General features: G+C 53.0%; 1 protein-coding gene across 5 annotated transcripts in view; it reads right to left on the bottom strand.

Moving 5' to 3' along the window:
- Nucleotides 1-2,134: 2,134 nt before the first annotated feature.
- Nucleotides 2,135-19,356, bottom strand: part of CEP72 (centrosomal protein 72) — a 36,668-nt gene continuing 19,446 nt past the window's right edge. For 4 of the 5 annotated variants that reach the window (XM_060634276.3, XM_060634279.3, XM_060634277.3 and 1 more), the window contains 6 exons: nt 17,289-17,590; nt 15,030-15,171; nt 13,768-13,964; nt 7,043-7,169; nt 4,379-4,490; nt 2,135-2,897 (listed from right to left, as the gene is read on the bottom strand). In XM_060634276.3, coding sequence (XP_060490259.3) covers nt 2,756-2,897; nt 4,379-4,490; nt 7,043-7,169; nt 13,768-13,964; nt 15,030-15,171; nt 17,289-17,590 — 1,022 coding nt within the window. In that variant the 3' untranslated portion in view covers nt 2,135-2,755. The remainder of the gene's footprint in view (nt 2,898-4,378; nt 4,491-7,042; nt 7,170-13,767; nt 13,965-15,029; nt 15,172-17,288; nt 17,591-19,356) is intronic. The other variant, XR_009610636.3, reaches the window with a different exon arrangement.

Raw genomic sequence — 19,356 nt, 5'->3', positions numbered from 1 at the left:
AAAACTTGGACAATTAGGCAATATGAGCGAATTCGAGATACAGCCCTTATGAGAACTCAGGAAGAAAGGGACAGCCTGCGCCATCCCAGGGCTTAGGCCGAGTAACTAATGGCAAAGTAGAAAAGCCCCCAAACCTAGTGGCTGACACAGTGACATTCCTTTCTTACGCACACGGAGTCTAGCCGAGGTCAAGGAGGGCTCTCTGCCCCCAGGAGAGAAACAGGCCCGCTGGTCAGTGGCACCGCCGGCAAGGCTCTGGAGGGGACGGCGGCCACTCTGGTGGCCCGGCAGCTCTTCTCTGTCCCGCTCAGAATGAGCCACATGGCCCCAAACCCACTGCGGGGGGCTGGCGAACGGAGGGGTGGACGACGCTCTGTGAGAAGGGGCTAAGGGGACTAAACCGTGGCCAGAAGTCTCCCACAAAGAGCATTTCGGGCCCGACTGGCTTCCTCAGCAAGTTCCATCGCACACGCAGGGAAGAGAGAGTTACAACCTGTCCTGAATTCTCCTAGAAAGCAGAGAAGGGTGCACAGCCGAACTTCCGTCACGGGCACGGCGTGGCGGTGCGAACGCAGAGGAGAGCCGTACCGTAAGGGAGGACCGTAGGTGGCGTCACCGCGGGGACAGGACGGGTTCCTGTCGCCGTCCCAGCCGACAACCACACCATGCGGTGCCGCGTCAGCGGGGTCCTGGGACCAGACTCTAGCTACCGCTTCCTCTTCACGACAGCGGGGGCAGGCACTTATCACCCCTTTCTACGGATGAGGAAGTGGAGACCCAGAGAATTCCAATCATTAAATGTCAGATATTAAGTGGGGTACCCGGAATACAAAATCCTAAACAAAATAGTAACCAAATCCAACAGTATGTTTGCAAAGGAAAACCCACCATTACTAGGCTGTGCTTAACCCAGAAAATTTCGGTTGTTTTTACATTAGCAAATTACTGTAATTAACCACATGAACAGAATAAAGGAGAAAAACCACATGGTCATCTTCAATGGCTGCAGAAAAAGTGATAAAATTCATCCATTCACGATAAAAAACGTCTTGGCAAATTAACACTACAAGGAGCTTCTTTAACCTGATAAAGTCTATCTATAAAAACACTATGCATCACACACCCTCTAGAATGAAAACATTAAATCTTTGACAGTAAGTGCTGGAAACATGGACCGACAGAAACTAATACACTTCTAACGGAGCATTAGTGTGACCATTCTAGAAATCATCTGAAATTATCTGCAGCAAAGGCGTTAAGAACATGGTTCAGGAGTTAAGTGAAACACGAACATAATGGGACACAAAGTTAATAAGAACCAAATGGGATTTTAGAACTAAAAACATGTAATTTCTGAAATTAAAAATCCATTATCTACACAGGCCCAACTGCAGAATGACAAGGCAGCAGAAATGACCCCAACGGAGGGCAAGAACAAAAGATGGGGAAAGAGACCCGAAGTCTGGGGACCCGTGGGGATGCTACCAAGTGGTCCGGGTGTAACTGGGGTCCGGGACGGAGGGTGGGACAGAAGCTGGATCGAATAACCATGTTGAAGAAATGGTGGCCAGACCTTTCCCAGATTTGATGAAAATTATAAACTCACAGGTCTAAGAAGCTCAACGAAACCCAAACAAGAGGAACATAAAGTAATAGCATGGGGAGCGTTTCCAACAAGCCTAAAATGGTTGAATGCTAAAATCTTTTCAATAAATTAAAAAAAACGGTATGATGAAAGAAATTGCACTGCCCCACAAAAACCGTATTTGCTGTGACATGCTTTCCTGCTAAGTTGCAGAGAAACTGATGCCAAAGGACACAGCCACGACCAGACAGGAGGGAACCGGGGAGGCCACCCCGGTTCCTGAGGGAAACGCCCGACCCCCGACCGCCACTGGCAGAGCCCGACGACACGCGCAGGCACCTGTAGGCCTGCCTGCTCTTCTCCATACATTAAGTAGGCTTGGTTTAAAAAAGTACTTTGTTTTACCTAGAAGCCAAGTATTTACATAAGATAACAAGTTTCCAAACTAAAAATCTAGTATTTTGTCCGTGTGTGCTCTAATTTTCAGAAATGCACTGTAATTGTAAGCAAGAGAGCGCCTGGGGAAATACTTCCACTGTGAGGCAGTGATGTCACAAAATGGTATTTTTAATGTTTCCCCAAACTGTGTTACTTTTATTAAATCTTGGAATGTATCTGTCCCACCTGCGCCTAGCTTGCTGCATGAAAGAATTCAGTGAGAAAATCTCAGTCACAATTTATAAAAAGTCACTTGTTAGAATGTTAGTTTATCTTGTCACACAAAATTATTTAATGATCACACATACGCTCTTTACATTAGGGAGAAAAATACTGCATTTTATCTCAAGATATTGCACGGAAAATTAATGATGCTGGTCTCAAAAAACATCAATATGTCTTGTCTCAAAACATGTGAAGGGCTTGGATTAATCCTTTTTTTCTTTTTTTTTTGCAATCTCAGGAGCAGGAGCAGCATGGAGTCAGAGGGAGCCACCCTGGTTAGCACCTCCCTGCAAACACTACCCCTACATGTCCTTGTTCGCAGACTCGCCTACAGGCAGATCAATCCCATCTTCTCAGGGTGTTTTAGAAAACCGAGCTGGAGGCCCTGAACACGTTTCAAAACTTCAGCTGATTATGAACGGGAGGCAGAGCTCTGCCCCACAATCGTACCAGGTAGAAAAGAGCTTCCGCGGTTTACCAGGTGCGTGGAGGCGACGCAGACGCGGCCTAGCAGCCGCCGCGCGGGAACAGGCCCAGCGTCTTCTTGAGCTCCTTGTAGCTCCAGTGCAGCTGCTCGACCTCGGCCTTGTGCTGCGCGCGCGCCTGGCTCAGTTCCTGCAGGAGGTGCTCGTTGGTGCCGACCAGGGAGCTGGAGGAGGGCACGGGGGAGCGACGCCTGAGCACCGCCCGCCGCCTCCTCTCCAGCGGCGTCCTCCCTCACCCGGCCGGGGCCCTCCCCGTCCGCCCCGGTCCCCGCAGCCAACCCCTTCCCGGCTCCCACCGGCTCCCGCTCCCGCCATCCGCCCCTGGCCTCCAGACCGCGTGAGGCTACGCGTGACCCGAGCCCTCGGCCACCAGGCCACGTGCAGGCTCAGCACCCGGACGGACGGGCGAAGGCAACGAACGACGGAGGGGTGCCTCGCTACTCCAGCCGCACCTGTTTTCTGAGAAAACCATCATCATCTTCCCAGCTAGCAGAACAATGTTCTCATTCTGGAACAGATCCAAAGACTGACCTATTCCTATCTCCCGGTCCAACGTAAAGGGGCTCCCTGAATAATTCTGACATACGGATAGCGTAACTGAAGAGTCCTGGTTTTACAGTGTGGACCACGGTTGCCTTTGGAAGGACTTCAGGGAAGAAGCGGCCCTGTACTGCCCACTCGGCCATCTGCGAAGCGCCCTCGCCCCCCCCCCCCCCCCCCCCCCCGTCGGCAGCGGCCAGGGATAGATGGGAGCGGGGCCATCTTCCCGTAGACGCATGCCCCCGACGACAGACCTCCTGTGCAGGCACCAGCCGTCTGCTCCGGCCAGGCTAAGGCCCAGACTGGATGAAGTCAGCGTGGACCACCACTGCCCCCCACTTCCACCCGCTGCACGGCGGCCCCGTCCACACGGAGCCCACAGTGCTGCGGATGGGGGCCCATCGGGTCCTGGGAGCCATCCTGCCTCTCCTGTCCCCCCCACCCCGCACCCACGACGGCTACCTTCTGCTCCCTTCCGCTGCTCCATCTACGCTCCAGCTCATCTCCCAGGAGCCCCTTCCCCCCGGTACCTCGCGCTTGGGGTGGGCCCGCTGACCCCCCGGCGTCACAGCCTGGCTCCACCTGGGGCCGTGCTGCACCCGAGCCCGGGGGAGGTGTGTGGGACTCAGCCCAAGGTGGGGGAGTAGGGGGGAGTTGGGCTCGAGCTCCGCACCTCCACAAAGTACACCTCACCCCACCCAGTGAGCGGCACGCCTCCTCCCTGCACCCGCTTCTCTGGATAGAAACTGAGGCTCCGCCTGGACAGCCCCCACACTGCCTGCTCCCTTCTCGCCACCCAGCACACAGCTGGGAGTAAAGGGGGAGGCCCCGCGCTCTAGGAGAACTGACGGGAACCACGCCGGGTGGACTGGGGCAGCCCAGAGTCTCTCAGCAGCTCTCACCCGCCCCTCACAGACGCCGCGGCAAGAAGGGACGCGCTTTTCCTGAAGAAAGGGGAGCTCGGGGGAGCTCTGAGTCAACCGGCGACGCGTGCGGCCCAGAACCCCGCCTGCTGCGACGCCACCGGGCGGCTCCTCCGTGTACCCTGCCGTCACTGGGGCCGGCCCTGCCTCCCCTTGCCCCCCCGCCGCCCCGGGGACGGCACCTGTGGCTCTCCTGCAGCATCCGGGTCAGCTCCCAGACCTTGTCGTAGTGCTCCAGATGCTGCTTCAACTCCACGATCTCACCAGAGAGCCTCTTCACACTTGTTTCAAGTCCTGAAAGAGAAAAAAAGTAACATCAGTTAGTGAAATTGAATGTGTTGGAGTGTTTCATGTCCTGAAAGCTAAAATAGTTCGAGTTGAAACTGGATTGGGACAGCAAAGACATATAGCTTGGGAAAGGTCGGTTTCTGTAAGCAACTCAAAAATCACCTTGGGATTAAAGCCTTGGGCCTCTGCCCTCCGGACACCCACGGAACCACATCCCCGCATGGAGGGTAGAGAGTGGAGACAGAGGTGGGCCTGGTGCCAGCTGGAAGCTCACTCCACTGATCTATGTGCTGGCAGGAAAGGGCCTTCAGGGGTGTCTCTTCCACCAGGCAGCAAGCTCTGCCCTAGGGGAGGCCCTGAAGCTTCGGGGACAAGCGCCAAGAGGCCCGCAGTGGCCGTAGGTCTCTGATGTGTCCTCCGCTCCCAGGCCCATCAGTGACACACTGTGTGTTTGGACTCCATCTACATGACTCCTGTCTCTGGGCTTCCAACTTGTGAGGAGAAGAAATATATCATTTCTTGGCTCCCAAACCCCAAAACCAGGATCCAAATAAATCCACACACAGACACATGGCTGTGGAACGACACAAGTCCAGAGACAACAGGAGAGCCAGAGCGGGCAGGTACGGGAAGAGGTTCGGTGAGGACACGGATAGCAGGCTCCCACAGCAAAGGCAGAGGCTCCCGAAAGCACTACGATGGGACGACACTCCTCAGCATCCACATCCACCCGCACTTACACTGGAGGGTGAGTGGAAGGGACTGTGGGAAGAGACAGTGACGGCACAGTTTTGGCATCCCCCAGAATCCCCATAGTAGTCTAGTACCAAAAGTAACTAGATGACAAAACTGGAGTCCCACAGACGACCTTTCGGCACCTGGTGGTGAGGCAGCCTCAAGACCCAAACACGAGAGCCACAAGCCATGCACGGCTTCATCTGTGGGAGAGGAGCAGCAGTCAGGAGGGGGGCAGCTGCTAAGTGTCCCCTATTTTCACAAGAAATCCCTGCAGGGCAACTGAGGACCCGCGGCTGACACGAGAGGCTCGGCCTCCCCCAGCGAGGGCAGACCAGAGGACCCCGTGTGGTCTGAAGGGACTGGAGCAACCCTGGCCCCTCAAGGCTGGCCTGCCCAGTCCCTTCCAGAGCAGGGCCGTACCACAGAGGAACAGCTGGGGAGGGGCCCAAGTCGTGCAGGAGAGGACACCAGAGGCAAGCGGGAGAGTGAACAAGGCCTGGGAGTCCCCCGAGGGGCTGCTGAACTTCTCTGTGAAGTTTGACGTGCTGCGTGCTGTACTCCTGGACACTGAGAGGACCAATTCCATGTGCAAGTGAACAGCACAGAGCACTAAAGGCAAACCCCACACAAAGCTGTTGCCCCCGGACAACAAGAAGCCACACTCGGGACACATCAAAACCAGGACTGGATATTTCAGAATGAGCTGAGGACAGAAAGGAATGATATAAGAGGGGTGCCTGGGTGGCTCAGTCGGTCAAGCATCAGACTCTTGGTTTCAGCTCAGGTCGTGATCTCACGGTTTGTGAGCTCGAGCCCCACGTCGGGCAGTGCACTGGCTGTGTGGAGCCTGCTGGGGACTCTGTCTCCCTCCCCAACTCGCACTGTCTCTCTCAAAATAAATAAGTGACCTTAAAAAAAAAAAAAGAAATGATAACAAGAAATGGAAGAACAACTTAGTCAGAAATGGGAATGTCAGAGAGGAGGCGGCTGGCCTCAGGCACGAGCTCGCAGCAAAGGAAAGCTTCATGAGAAGCGAAGGCTGAGCAAGTGAAACAGGACAATGACATCTCAGGAAACAGGTGAAAAGTGGAAAGTTTTTACATGAAAATTAAAGAAGAGACTATGACGAACTCTTAGCACGCCACGAAACAGCCCGATAAACACAGCGGAAGAGGCCTGAGTAGGTGCGTCACAGACGCCTGCCCAGAGCGAGGGTCTCGTCTGTGGCTGCGCTCCCAGGACCAAGCCCACAGAGAGGGCCTGTGATGGGCCGTAGCCCGGAGACATCTGCTCCGTGGCCCTTTAAGAAAAGTTTTTGGACCCCCAGGGACCTCGGTGGGGCAGTCCTCAGCGAAGTTAAAACCTCCCAGCGACTTGGCGGTTTACACCCAGACGAGATTCACAGAAGACACAAACTACCACCAGCCCGTCACTGAAACCCCAGAATCTGACCTTGAAATACCGAGTGCACTTTTGTAAAAATGGCAAAATAGAAATACAGTGAAGAGAGGGAAATGAAAGTGACCTGGCTCTGGAAGAAACGTGACAAAGAGGAAAAGCACCACGTGGCTGGGAAGAGCCAAGGAGACAGAGGAGTGACCGTGTGCATGCTCGGGGAGGCGGGCAGGGGGCTCCCCGGTCCACGGCATTGCCAACAACACAGACCACATCCGAGCTTTCAGGGGTCTGCTCAGACCAAGTGGGAGTGTCTCTCGGCCCTCAGGACATTTTACAGTATTTACTGGACCTGAAGTCTACCTATGAGTGTTTGAACACTTACACTTCACCAGATAACGTTACCAAATAAACCACAAACTCACCAGTAATCTGCAAGTTTAACGTAGCTGCAGTGTCTGCATTTTTTACTTCTTTTTTCAGGCTGAACAAAAGAGCCTTTAGGCTACTCTTCTCCTCCAGAGATTTGTCTAGATGCTGTCTCAAGTCACCCTAAGGACACAGAACAATACACTTAAGACAGATGAGTCAAATTCAGTAAAACGTATATAGAAAACTAAACCTTGGAAATCACCAGACGTTAGTTTTCTTTTATATTTCATAGCCAATAAACCACAATGTGAACAAGAGAAATCACAACTTCCCCCAGCTGAGCAGCACAGTGTACTTCAAAGGGGACAGTGAGAGGGGTGGCACAGTTCACGAGGGGGCAGGTGGTGTCCCCGGAGTCCCTGGGGAGGGTGTGCTTCCGCAGGAGAGGAGACGTGCTGGCTGCCGGAGCCCTGCCTCCTCCAGGAAGGCTCCATGGTTACCACAGCCTGGCTCCCTCTCTCTTCTCAAGGAGCAGGAACAAGGGCTGGGCAGTGTGCCAGCCCCATGTGGTCCCTCTGGGCTCACTTCTTGGGCGAGAGCACAGGCAGACCCCAGGGCTCTGCACTACCCCCAAGCAGGCGCCTCCCCGCAGTCTGTAAGTGGATGGAATCAAGCCTGCGGGAGCTGCAGACGGAGCGGGCTCCCCTCGCACCCGGAGACAGAGGCAATGCCCAGCACGCCGCGGGACGTTAAGAGGGAGGAGAGGGGACCGAGGCCACTGTGAGAGCTAGTGGCATATGACCCATCAAAGCCACCTTGCCTGCAGAGAAACCAGCACACACACACCCCCACCCGAGGAGTGAGCGTCTGTCTCAAAGTGACAGGGGCCCTTTCAGGAAACTGCTACGCTCATTCTCCACCCCAACAGCCCAGCCAGCGCACTGGCCCCTCTGTGTGCACATACACTAGGGCACTACAGAAACTGTTACACGGCCAGTTATGTCCGACGACTCGTCTCCCGAACACGTGGGGTTCTGAGAGGGCAGGGACCGGGCCCCAGTGCTGACGGTCTCAGTGGAGGCTGAAGCAGGGACAGTGGACAGACGGCGCTCAGATACGTGCGACACTGCTGCCTAGAGCCAGGCTGGACCGGCTCGGGGGCAGGGCTTTCGCCAAGACCGGCTCCCCGGGCACTGGGATCTGAGGAGACACGACTGCGGAACCAGCGTCCTCGTAACGGGGAGGAAACCAGGGTCAGCAACGGGCCCTTCAGGAACAAATGACTTCTTCTGTGAGAAGTACCTCCTGGCTGACTCACCACAGGTCTCCTGACCGAGCTCCACTGACCACGCCTCCCCTCCCCTGGGATGGGGTCAATGGGGTGAATCTCAGAAACGACTGAGCAGGACTCTTGGGCTTCCCGATGGTTCAAGACTGCTTGTCCGGGCAGGGCCTCTCACTGCCCCCAGCCAAGGTCACCCTGTAGGACAGGGTCAGTCAGACCGTCCACAGAGGTGAAGGAGCGCGACTTCCACACTAGACCGCATCACTGTGGAACGGACCCCAGGGGCCCGTCTGCATGGATCCCACTGGTCCCACACTCAGCACTGTAAGGGGACAGGCTACCTACTCATCTGCACCAAACCCAAAAGCCGTGGCCTTTTGTTTCCATGGTTAACCGGCCATGCCGCGTCCCATGGGGTCAACACCGTCCAACAAAAAGAACGTCTACGCAGTGATTATGGTTCAGGGTCACAGGGCTCCAGTCCTTTCTGGGCGCAGTCACCACTTGTGTGCACACATACGTGTCCACAGTGCATCCATCCAAAGACCAGAGGCCGCCAGTATCATTTCACCATTTTTTATCTTTTTCTCTAAAAGTAAAGCTTCGTGTGGGATCTCTGAAATGGCAGCTTCTCATAAAGATGGCATCAGGTGTTCCAGAGACCTGTCTCCCAGCAAGCCCGTGGCTATTCTCATTCCCATCTTCTGAAAGACACGGCTGACGCCGAGGCTGGGTGGGCAGCTGCCGAGACGGCCCGGGGGTGCTCCCGCCGTCACGGGGCGCCCTCCCCTCATGTGGGTGGACCTACTGACTGGATCCCGCGCGACACACTATGCAGAAGTGCTGACACGTCCCTCTCAAGAGCAGGTAACAAAGGACGACCTTCTACCGGGCCACTCCCTGGCCCTGAGGAGCAGCCGCCATGCCGTGAGGGCCTCGGGCGGCCTGGAGAGAGGCCCTCGAGCACAGATCCAAGGCTGCTGTAGGCAAGTCCGGCAGGGGCTACCCACCTCCACCAAGCCCTCAATCGACAACGTGATGGCAAGACCCTGAGTCAGACACACGGCTCGGCTGCTCTGGGACTCCTGACCCACAGGAGATGTCGACAATAAATCCTTGCTACTGACGGTGCTGCCCTCTAGGGTAACCTCATAGGCAGCAGCGAGGGACACACACAGAGGGCTACGTAACTTGCGAGGACTGACCGGCTGCTGTGTCCCAGCCCACCCTCTCAACCACATGACATAATCTGTTAGTACTGACTCTTTACAAGAAGAGCCCCCTGAACACAGTCCATCTAGTAAAACTCAACCATAATACTTTGCAAGGTAAACAACTTCACCCGGCCGAGTGCACAGTAGACATCTTACTCATTTACACACACACACACACACACACACATTTATTTTGAGAGGACAGCGCGAGAGCATTTGAGAAAATACAAGACGGGCAGAGAGAGAGGGAGAGAATCCCAAGCAGGCTCTGCGCTGATTGCCCACGTGGGGCTCGATCTCACAAACTATGAGATCATGACCTGAGCTAAAATCAGGAGTCAGACATTTAACTGACTGAGCCCCCCAAGCGCCCCACACGACAGACATTTTAAAGTAAAAATCGTATATATTTGAGGTGTGCACTTGATGATACACACATAGATGGTGAAATGATGACCACAGTCAAGCTGATTACTGCAGCTTCTCACAGTTAACATTTCTTGGTGAGCACATCACAGCTATTTTCATAGCAAACTTCCAGACTCACTGCAGTATAGGAACTGTGGCCCCAGACCTAGTCATCCTGCACAACCACGGAAATGTCCCCTTACCGCCATCTCCCCGTCCCCCCACCTGCCCGCCCCTGGTGATCATCTCCCACTCCGTTTCTATGTATTCAACTCTTAGACTCCACTTATAAGTGAGACCATGCAGCTGATTTCTTGCTCTGTCTGGTCACCGGGCACACTGTCCTGCAGGTCCCTCCATGTCGTTGAAGACAAGACTTCCTTCTTTTAACGGCTGAGTAATATTCCATGCTATAAGTACACATTTTTTTAAATCTGTCCATCCATTGACGGACAGTTGGGTTTCCCGTGTCTTTGCCACAGTGGATAATGCTGGTGTGAGCTTGGGGGTGCAGATCGCTCTTGGAGGTACTACTTTCACTTCCTGTGGTCACATACCTGAAAGTGGGATTGCTGGGTCATATCACAGACTTATTTTAATTTGGGGGGAGCCTCCATACTGTCTTCTGTGCTCGCTGTGCCAGTTTGTATTCCCTCCAACAGTGCACGAGGTTCCCTTTTCTCCACATCCTCGCCAACACGTTGTTTTGTTTTTTTTGATTCTAACTGCTTCTGACAGGTGACGTCTCTTTGTAGCTTGGATCTCCTTTTCCCTGATGATGAGTGATGCTGGGCATCTTTTCATGTAGCTGTTGGCCATTTGAATGTCTTCCTTGGAGAAATGTCTATTCAGAGCCTCCAGCCATTTCTCAGTTGGGTTCTCTTTTTGCTACGGAGTTGTGGTATTTATATATTCTAGAATTTAGCCCATTATGAAACAAATGGTTTACAAACATTCTCTCCCAGTCCACAGGCTGCCTCCTCACTGGTGCTGTGCAGGAGCTTTTGAGTTTGATGTAGTCCCACTTGTGGATTTTTGTTTTTGTTGCCTGTACTTTGGGTGTCAAATCGAAAAAATCATCACCAAGACCCTATCAAGGGGCCTTTTCTCTGTTTTTTTCTAGAAGTTCTACAGTTTCAAGTCTTACATTTCAATCTTTAATCCATTTTGAATTGACTTCTATGCATGGTGTTAAGGGTCTGGCTGCATTCTTTTGCATGAAGCTATCCAGTCTTCCCAGCACCATTTATTGAAGAGACTGTCCTTTCCCCATCATATATATTCTTGGTGTCCTTGTCAAAAATTTGTTGGCCATTTATGTATGAATTTATTTCTGGGGTCTCTATTCTGTTCCATTGATCTGTGTGTCTGTTTTTATGTCAACACCATATGTTTTGATTACTATAGCTTCCTTCATAATATAATGTGAAATCATGGAGTGTGATGCTTTTTTCTTAATATGGGTTTGGCTATTAAGGGTCTTTTTGTGCAACTAGAAAAAGGAGAATACAAATTTTAAGAAAAATAATCACAAATTTTATAATTTTTTATTTCTGTGAAAAATGCCATTGGAATTTTTATAGAGATTGCACTGAATCTGTACATAACTTTCAGCAGCATGGGGTTTTTAACACTATTAATCTTCCAATTCATGAACATAGGATATCCCTCCATTCATTCATCCATGTCTTAATGTTTTCAGTGTTTAGATATTTAACCTCCTTGGTTAAATATATTCCTATGTATTTTATCCTTTTTGATGCAGCCATAAATGAGATTATTTCATTTCCTTTTCAGAAGACTGTTGGTGTAAAGAAACACGACTGATTTGTTATACTGATTTTATGTCTTACAACTTTATGAATTGATTAGTTCTAATAGGTTTTTGTTGTTCTGAGTCTTCAGGATTTTTTACACATACAATCCTGTCCTCTGCAAACAGATAATCTTACTTCTTCCTTTCCAATCTGGATGTCTCCTTTTCCTGCATGCTCTTGCTACTACTTCCAGTGCATGGATATGCACGTCCTATATGTGTCCGATAGCGGGTCTTAGCTTAGAAAGCAAGCTTTTGGTTTTCTCCCACTGATCATGATGTTAGCTGTGGCCTTATCATAAGCGGCCTATATGGTGTTGAGGAAACTTTCTTGTGTTATCTGTTTTGTTGAGACTTTTTATAATGAATGGATGTTAATTTGGTCAAATGCTTTTTCCCATCTGTTGAGATAACTGTGTGGTTTTGATGTTTCAATCTGTTTATGTGGTGTTTTAATCAGCATATGTTAAACCAACCTTGCATTCCAGGGGGAAATTCCACTTGGTTATGGTGTATACTTTTTTTGATTTGTTTCTTGAATTTGACTTCCTAGTATTTCACTGCAGATTTTTAAATTATGTTCATCAGTGGTATTAGCCTGTTGTTTTATTTTCTTGTGGTGTTTTTGGTATTAGGGTGATGCTGGCTTCATAAGTGAGTACAAAAGTATTTACTTCTATTTTCTGGAAGAGTTTAAGAAGGAGTATTAATTCTTCTGTGAATGTGCAATAAAATTAAGCCATGAAGGCATCAGGTCTCGGTTTTGTTTGTTGTTGTTGTTATTGGGAGGTTTTATATTATTGCCCAATTTCCTTATTTGTTCTTGGTCTGTTCAGGCTTTTTTTTTTTTTTTTTTTTTTTAATTTTTATTCATTTTTGAGAGTGAGAGAGACAGAGTGCGAGTGGGGGAGAGGCAGAGAGAGAAGGTGACACAGAATTCGAAGCAGGCTCCAGGCTCTGAGCTGTCAGCACAGAGCCCAATGTGGGGCTCAAACTCATGAACTGCGAGATCACAACCCAAGCTGAAGTCAGACACTCAACTGACTGAGCCACCCAGGCGCCCAGGCTTTACTTCTTCTTGATGTAGTCTTGGCAGGCTGCATGTTTCTCGGAATTTACCCATTTCTTCCGGGTTCTCCAGTGTGCTCACATATAAGCACTGGTAACAGTCCTTAGGACCCTTTTTATTTCTGAGGCATTCACTGTGACGTCTCCTCTTTTACTTGTGATTTGAGTCTTCTCCCATTTTCTTAATCCAGCTAATGGTCTGTGGATTGTGGATATTTTTTCCAAAACCCATCTCAGTTCTGGTATTTTTTCCCCATTATTTTTCGAATTCTCTATTTGATTTATTTCTGCTCTGATGTTTACAATTTCTTTCTTTTTTTCTGTTGCTAACTTTGGGTTTAGTTTGCTTTTCTTTTTCTAGTTCCCTGAGGTGTAAAGTTAGGTTGTTGAGATCTTTCTTCTTTTTTAACATAGGCATTTGTATGTCACGGTCTTACACGGTGAGGTTAGGAAGGGCGGGGGCAGCCCTGCCCAGCCAGGAGTCTTGGGCTCGGGTGCTGGGGTGGAAGCTGTACTGGCTCTACCTGCCCTTGGGTGCCACCTGGTGGACAAAGTCCATCCGGTCCAAAAGCAAGCACGTCGTGGGCCTGTGCTGACTGATGCAGGCAGGACAGCAGCAGGGACCCCGGGCTCACCCAGCTAACTGGAGCCTCTCTCGCCAGTGGTCCCAGTGGTCAGGGAGCCCGAGCCAGGGAGCACCAGAGCCACAAAAACTCCACCTCAAGCCCAGCTCCATGTGTGCTCTCTTGTGCAGGACAGGAAGGGCTAGGACATTGAGGCTAGGACAGGATGCTGTCATCCACAAAGCCCTGCTGTGTAGGGCTCGGGAACCATGCAGGGAGTTGGGGGGTGGGGAGGCTGGCGGGGGAGGGGACCCCTGGCCCTGTGGCCTGACAACAGCCAAGGGGAAATGCATCCCCAAACAAGGCCTCCACCCCACGAACAGAGGGGTGAATGAACAGAGACGCCGCCAAGGGCATGGCTCACCATCTCCTTCCGCGTGTTGCTGAGTTCCGACGCCACCTCGCTCATCCTCATGCTGTACTGCTGCTGCTGTTCAGCAAGGAGCTTTTGCAAAGATCTCTTTTCCAGAGTAAGGAAGCTAATTTCGTCACTCACGGCTGCTGAGATGTCCTGAGCTGCTGTAAACTCTTGCATCGATGACAAAATCTGTCTTGCCTGAGCTAGGAGTAAAAATCAAATGATATTGTGGCAGTTACGTTGAAAACACGAAGAATAAACAAAACGTGTCCAGCACATCTGGAGTAACACAAACTCTCAACTGGCAAAAGGACACGGACGCCAGCGACACCACCTCCCTCAGGTGTCTGCACACCCATCCACTCACAGGTGGGATGGGAGGCGGGGACACAGGAAGAGTTTTATTCTAAAGCAAAGGTGCCCCTGAAGAGAAGGCCACGACTGGACAGTGTGCCTGGACGTCCCAGTGGCCTGCCACGCTCTCTTCCATGGCACTGCCTGCTCCTGCTCCTAGCCTGGGAGCAAGCGGGTAAGATTTACAGGATCAGGATCCAGGGGCTCCAGCATCCTGGGCAGTCCTGATTCTAGAAGCTCCAGGGCCATGATACCGAGCACACAGCTCAGTTCCGGGCAGGGTCCAGGGTCTGCAGGAAGGACGAGCGAGCTCCTGCCCCAACTGAGACCCTGAAGGCCACACACTGGGCTGCGGGAGAAAGACACAGTAACCACCCCAGGGTGTGGCATCTCACTCCCTGGATGAAGGGCGCCCCGTGTGCTCCTGCACCCAGGCACAAGCAGAAGCAAAGCCAAGTCCTCCCCGGGAAGTGACCACCCTCCTGGGCCTCATCCTCAGTGAAAGCTCAGCAAATCCAGGGCCCTGCACAAAAGAGCACACGTTTGGAGGGCCGGAAGGAGACGGCACAGCTTTGTGATCTCTCCAAACCTTCACATAAACCAGAGCAACGAGAACCCAACATGTGAACAGCACCTCCAACAGAACCAGGTGACGATGCAGAGTACCAGTAGGAAAACCAACAGCCACAGTCCTGCACGACACCCCTCGTGCCTCACACCTCATGGAAGCCCCGAGCCGCTTCAAGAGGGCGTCAGGATGCTCCATGCAGTGCGGCAGGGACGGTGACGGCCAATGGGGAGGGTCCAGCAAGGTGCAGGGCTCAGAACCCAGCAGGCGAATAGCACCTGCAAACAGAATGCTGCCCGGAGGGCGGCCCAAGTACGGGTCTGAGTGGACCGTCCTCCTGACTCACCGCGGAACACCTCGTTGCCGTGCAGGGACTTGCAGCCGCCCCAGTACCTGTCCACCAGGTCGAGGAGCGCCTCCAGGAGCACCACTTCCAGGCCAGCCTTCTTCCCGGGAGGCGGAGCTGAGTACAGTTTGGCAGGAGACACCTGCCACGGAGACAAAGCCATGATGCTGAGATGCCAAAATCAGTGGTTACTGTGTGAAGCAAGGCCTCTGACGCCAGCATGCCTCATGCTGATGCCCTTGTCCTGCTGAGGTGTGCACGATAGGGCTGTCCAAACATCACAACGCTACAGGGGTGGCACATAGGGATCCCTTTCCTGCCCCCGGACGTGTGGCATCCTCATACCGGGAGGAACAGCTAAAGGACGTGCTAGCAGGTGTCACACCAAGTGTGTCAGTCATGAGACCCACATCGTAATTTAAGCTCTAAGGCTGTGGGAACCCCAGTCCCACAATGGCCTGTCCTGGGCCCTCCTGAACCAGTGCACAGGGACTCCTGGAGGCTGCAGACCCTTTAGAGTCAGTCTCGGCCTGAACGGTACCCCAAATGCATGAGGCCACATGACAGACCAGACGGAGGTCAGGCCAGGACGATGTGGGCAGAAGACGGCCAGGCAAAACCACCAAGACTCCACCCAGGGCCTGGCCACATCAGTGCCGTGTCAGCAATCACATCAACAGCTCTCCTTTCCTCTTTAGAAATTGCTTCACCAATTTTAAAGAATTACCAAAGAAAGGGAGATGGTTCTGCCCTCCTGCCCACTTTCCAAGCGTCTGGGGGTTTGGGGAGGGAGGGAATAGAAGCCTGCATCTGTCTCTGGGCTGACGGCCAGAGCCAAGACACGGGCTGGTCTCAGGTGTCCAGGAAGAGCCGGGACATGGGCTGGGCTCAGGTCCTGCCACCACCGCCCACCCCAGGTCCACCAGGGACAGGGCCTGGTGAGCGAGCACCGCACTGACCAAGGTCACACTGGGGGAGGGGCAGTGTGAAAATGCCAAGGCCTGGCTGCTCACCCCAAAAAGCTAAGGGTAAGAGCATATAGCCCTGGTGAGTGTCTGGCACCAACACTTCCATCCTCCATCAAACTATCTGGACACCTGTCCTCAGGCACAGGTGACAGAGCCCATGTCCCCAGTGCACTCACTCAGGCTTCTGTCTCCTACCTGAGGAGCACAGGGCAGTGTCCTCTGCGAGAGGCCGATCACCGTGAGGTCCCAGCCCCTCGGTGAGTGCATGAGCTCTCTGGGTGAAGCTTCGCCCCTGGCGCTGTCCATCCTTGGTGAGCGAGGCCAGGCCTCCAGGGGGCAGGAAAGGCCCGGGCCTGTTCCCCACTCAAGCAAATCCTCATTTCTCTTCCTTCTCTCGGTCCAGACAGTGAGAGACTGGCCATATAAACAAACAGTGGCCGCATCCTGACACTCTGACCCAAGACCTGCAGCGACCGGCCCAGAAGCCAGCCCCTCATGTATGGCAACCAGCCAGGAGGCCAAACTGTGACCCCTGTAACGGTCAGCCCAGCAGCCAGAATTTGATCAGTTAAGTGACAGCTCCCCTAATTTTTTTTCCCTCTTTGCAACTCAGGACCGACCACAGGAAGCCAGATCATTTCCCTAACCAAGCAGCATCTTGTCCCTAACTCTGCTGCACCCTCTCTCTCCCCTGGCCCCAGACCCCCTCCACTGTGACGCTCTCCCACCCTCCCGACTGTCTGGGTTTGTCTGGCAGACCAGCAACAGGGCAGACCCCTTTGCCACAGCCCGTGCCCGCCCAATGTCTGCCCCAGTTCCCACAACTTTGTGCCTCTATCTCCAACAAAGCCAGTGACAAAGGCAACAGAGTCATCACCCATGTGGCTCTGGGTCATTTGCAGGGTGGCAGAACCCTCAGTCCCTACCCAGGGCCAAGTCCTTTGGAAAACCACAGGATGCACGTCCAGGACACCCTCACAACAGGGCCACTGGTGGCTCCCTGGCCAAGATGACGGGTTCCGCCTCTAAGACAAGCTCCCTTGCCAAAAAGCAGAGCACAACTGCCCCTCAACTGTGCCCACATTCCAGCCTCAAAGCACGGAGCGTGGCAGAAAGCGGTGGGAAGCCTGGGAGTATATTTCCACCAGATCAACAGGTAGCAAATGCTGGGGAGAAGCATGTGTAGAAGTTTCTCCAGCTGGGAGCCAGTGAGCACAGGGAAGGGAGAGGGGGCACACAGGCCTGGCAGCCCCCACCTCTCCATCCGGTCCTGCTCACCTCTCCCACTCACCTCTCCGGTGCCACTCACGCTGGGGGGCCTCTCCTCTTCGGGCTCCGACACCGCTGAGTGAGGAAAGGTCCTTTCACTCCTGCCCTCCGAGCCACTCTGCCTGCTCAGACTCTCCTCAGGGCTCGAGGGCACACTGGGCCTCTCCGGGCAGTGCAGACACTCCTGGTCTGCAGGTGCCTGAGATCTCCCACCAGGCATTCTTCGCTTCCTGTACTTTTCAGGAGCTGACAATGGATTCAATACCTTTTGGGCTGACAAACTTGACTTCTGAGAAAGGGTGGACTCCTCAATGTCTGTGGAATCTGTAAAGGAGAGCAGAAGAGAGCCCTCAGCAGACCAAGTTCTCTGGCCTCAGTGACCAGTACCGTAATTTAAAAAGGTGTGTGTGCACGCATATGTGTGTATGTGCACACGCACAAATATGGAAAATCCACCCAAAAGTGATAAAACTGAGCTAATAACTTTAAGAAATCAATCAACCAACTACTATGTTCCTGACAAAATCACGTATGAGAAAAAGAAGTGAGTAAAAACTTAGAGTCTGGGAATTACAGAGGACTGAACGATTTGCTCCTGTAGCAGACTTTGTTAACATGTCAGTCCCTGAGACCCTCCCTGCCACTGGGACGGCCACTGGGCCACGTCCCTGAAGCGGGCTTTCACCAAGCACTGCCCGGCACCGGGAGGAGACGAAGGCTCTCCCTGGCCCCTCAGGCCCCCGTGCGCTGCAGACAGGGCCTTGCTCCGTGGGCAGGCTCTCCCTGCATCCCCTCCCTGCTGCTGTCTCGAGGCACCACAGCACCGAGCTCTGCCTGGACTCTGGACTCTGCACGCCAGCCTGGCTCTTCAGGCCCCATGGCCACACCCGTCTCACCAGGCCACCCTCCAGCCCAGGCCTCTCCTCTGGGCTCTTGCTGCTGTGTTCTCGCGTGGCATCGACAGCTCCAAGGCTCCTCGGGCTCACCAAGCCAAGGACTTCCCTAGCGAACCTGTGCCTCAAGTGCTCACGACCTGAGGAGACAACAGTCATCCAGCTGCTGGGTCAGAGGTCACCAGCACTCTGCTCCCTGAGCAACACGTCCATCGCTGAACCTCCCCAAGTCTGCCTGACCGCTGCCTCTTGCTGGGACTGGTCTGCCATACCCTCTGGGGCAGACCCTCCCGTGCACCCTCTACAACCCAAACACACAGCAGCCACTCACACCACCTCCCCCCACCCCTGCCCCGGGGACAGACACAGCCCAAGTGCTGCCGTGCCACCTCACCTCAACCTGTGACCTGTGCTCTTCCTTCTCCCCTTCCAGCCCACCGCCTCTGCATGAGCCCACTCTCCCAAAACGCACGGTGGAGTCTGGCCACCAGGGATCAGCAGAGCAAGTCACAGTGGGGGTAAAGTCAAGTCTGAGTGCCTCAAGGATACAGAAAATGGAAAGACTGAGAAACTGTTCTGGGTCATAGGAGTCTGAGGAGATGTGACAATTAGATATGCTCTGTGCACCTGGACAAAATCCTGGACCGGAAAAAAAACAAAACAAAACATCAATGGAACATTTAGTGAAACATGAACAGAGTCTATGGGTTGAGTGGCAGGTCTGTGGTAAGGTTCATGTCCCATTCTGGAGAGTTAATGCTCGTTATCCAGGAGAGTGTCGTTGCGCTTAGGAAACCACACTAGAGTGGTTAAGAGTGACAGGATACGCTTCCCCGAGAAGGTTCCAGAAAGGCCGACGACAGCCTATGTGCACACATACATATGCATATACGTCCCTACGTTACATACATAAGCACGTGTGCCCACACAAAGATGCACACACACACATACCACACACACATACATGGTGGGGAGGGGAGGGGCACAACCGAACAAATGTGGTAAATGCAAACTCTGGGGGCATCTGGACAAAGCAGACATGAACCTTCATGGTTCTGTCATGGCAGCTTTTCTGTGATCACTCTGTGAGAGGTCTGAACATCAAGCACATGCGTCTTTGTGAACAGAGGTAAAATAAGGAGCGCTGACAACGTGGCGGTCCCGTGCACCACACACCCCACGGCACCACTGCGAGGC

This window comes from Panthera onca, chromosome A1 (assembly GCF_046562875.1).
Source record: "Panthera onca isolate mPanOnc1 chromosome A1, mPanOnc1 haplotype 2, whole genome shotgun sequence".
NCBI classification, from domain to species: Eukaryota; Metazoa; Chordata; class Mammalia; order Carnivora; family Felidae; genus Panthera; species Panthera onca.
The sequence above is the reverse complement of the archived record's forward strand: the minus strand, read 5'-3'. Positions and strand labels throughout refer to the sequence as shown.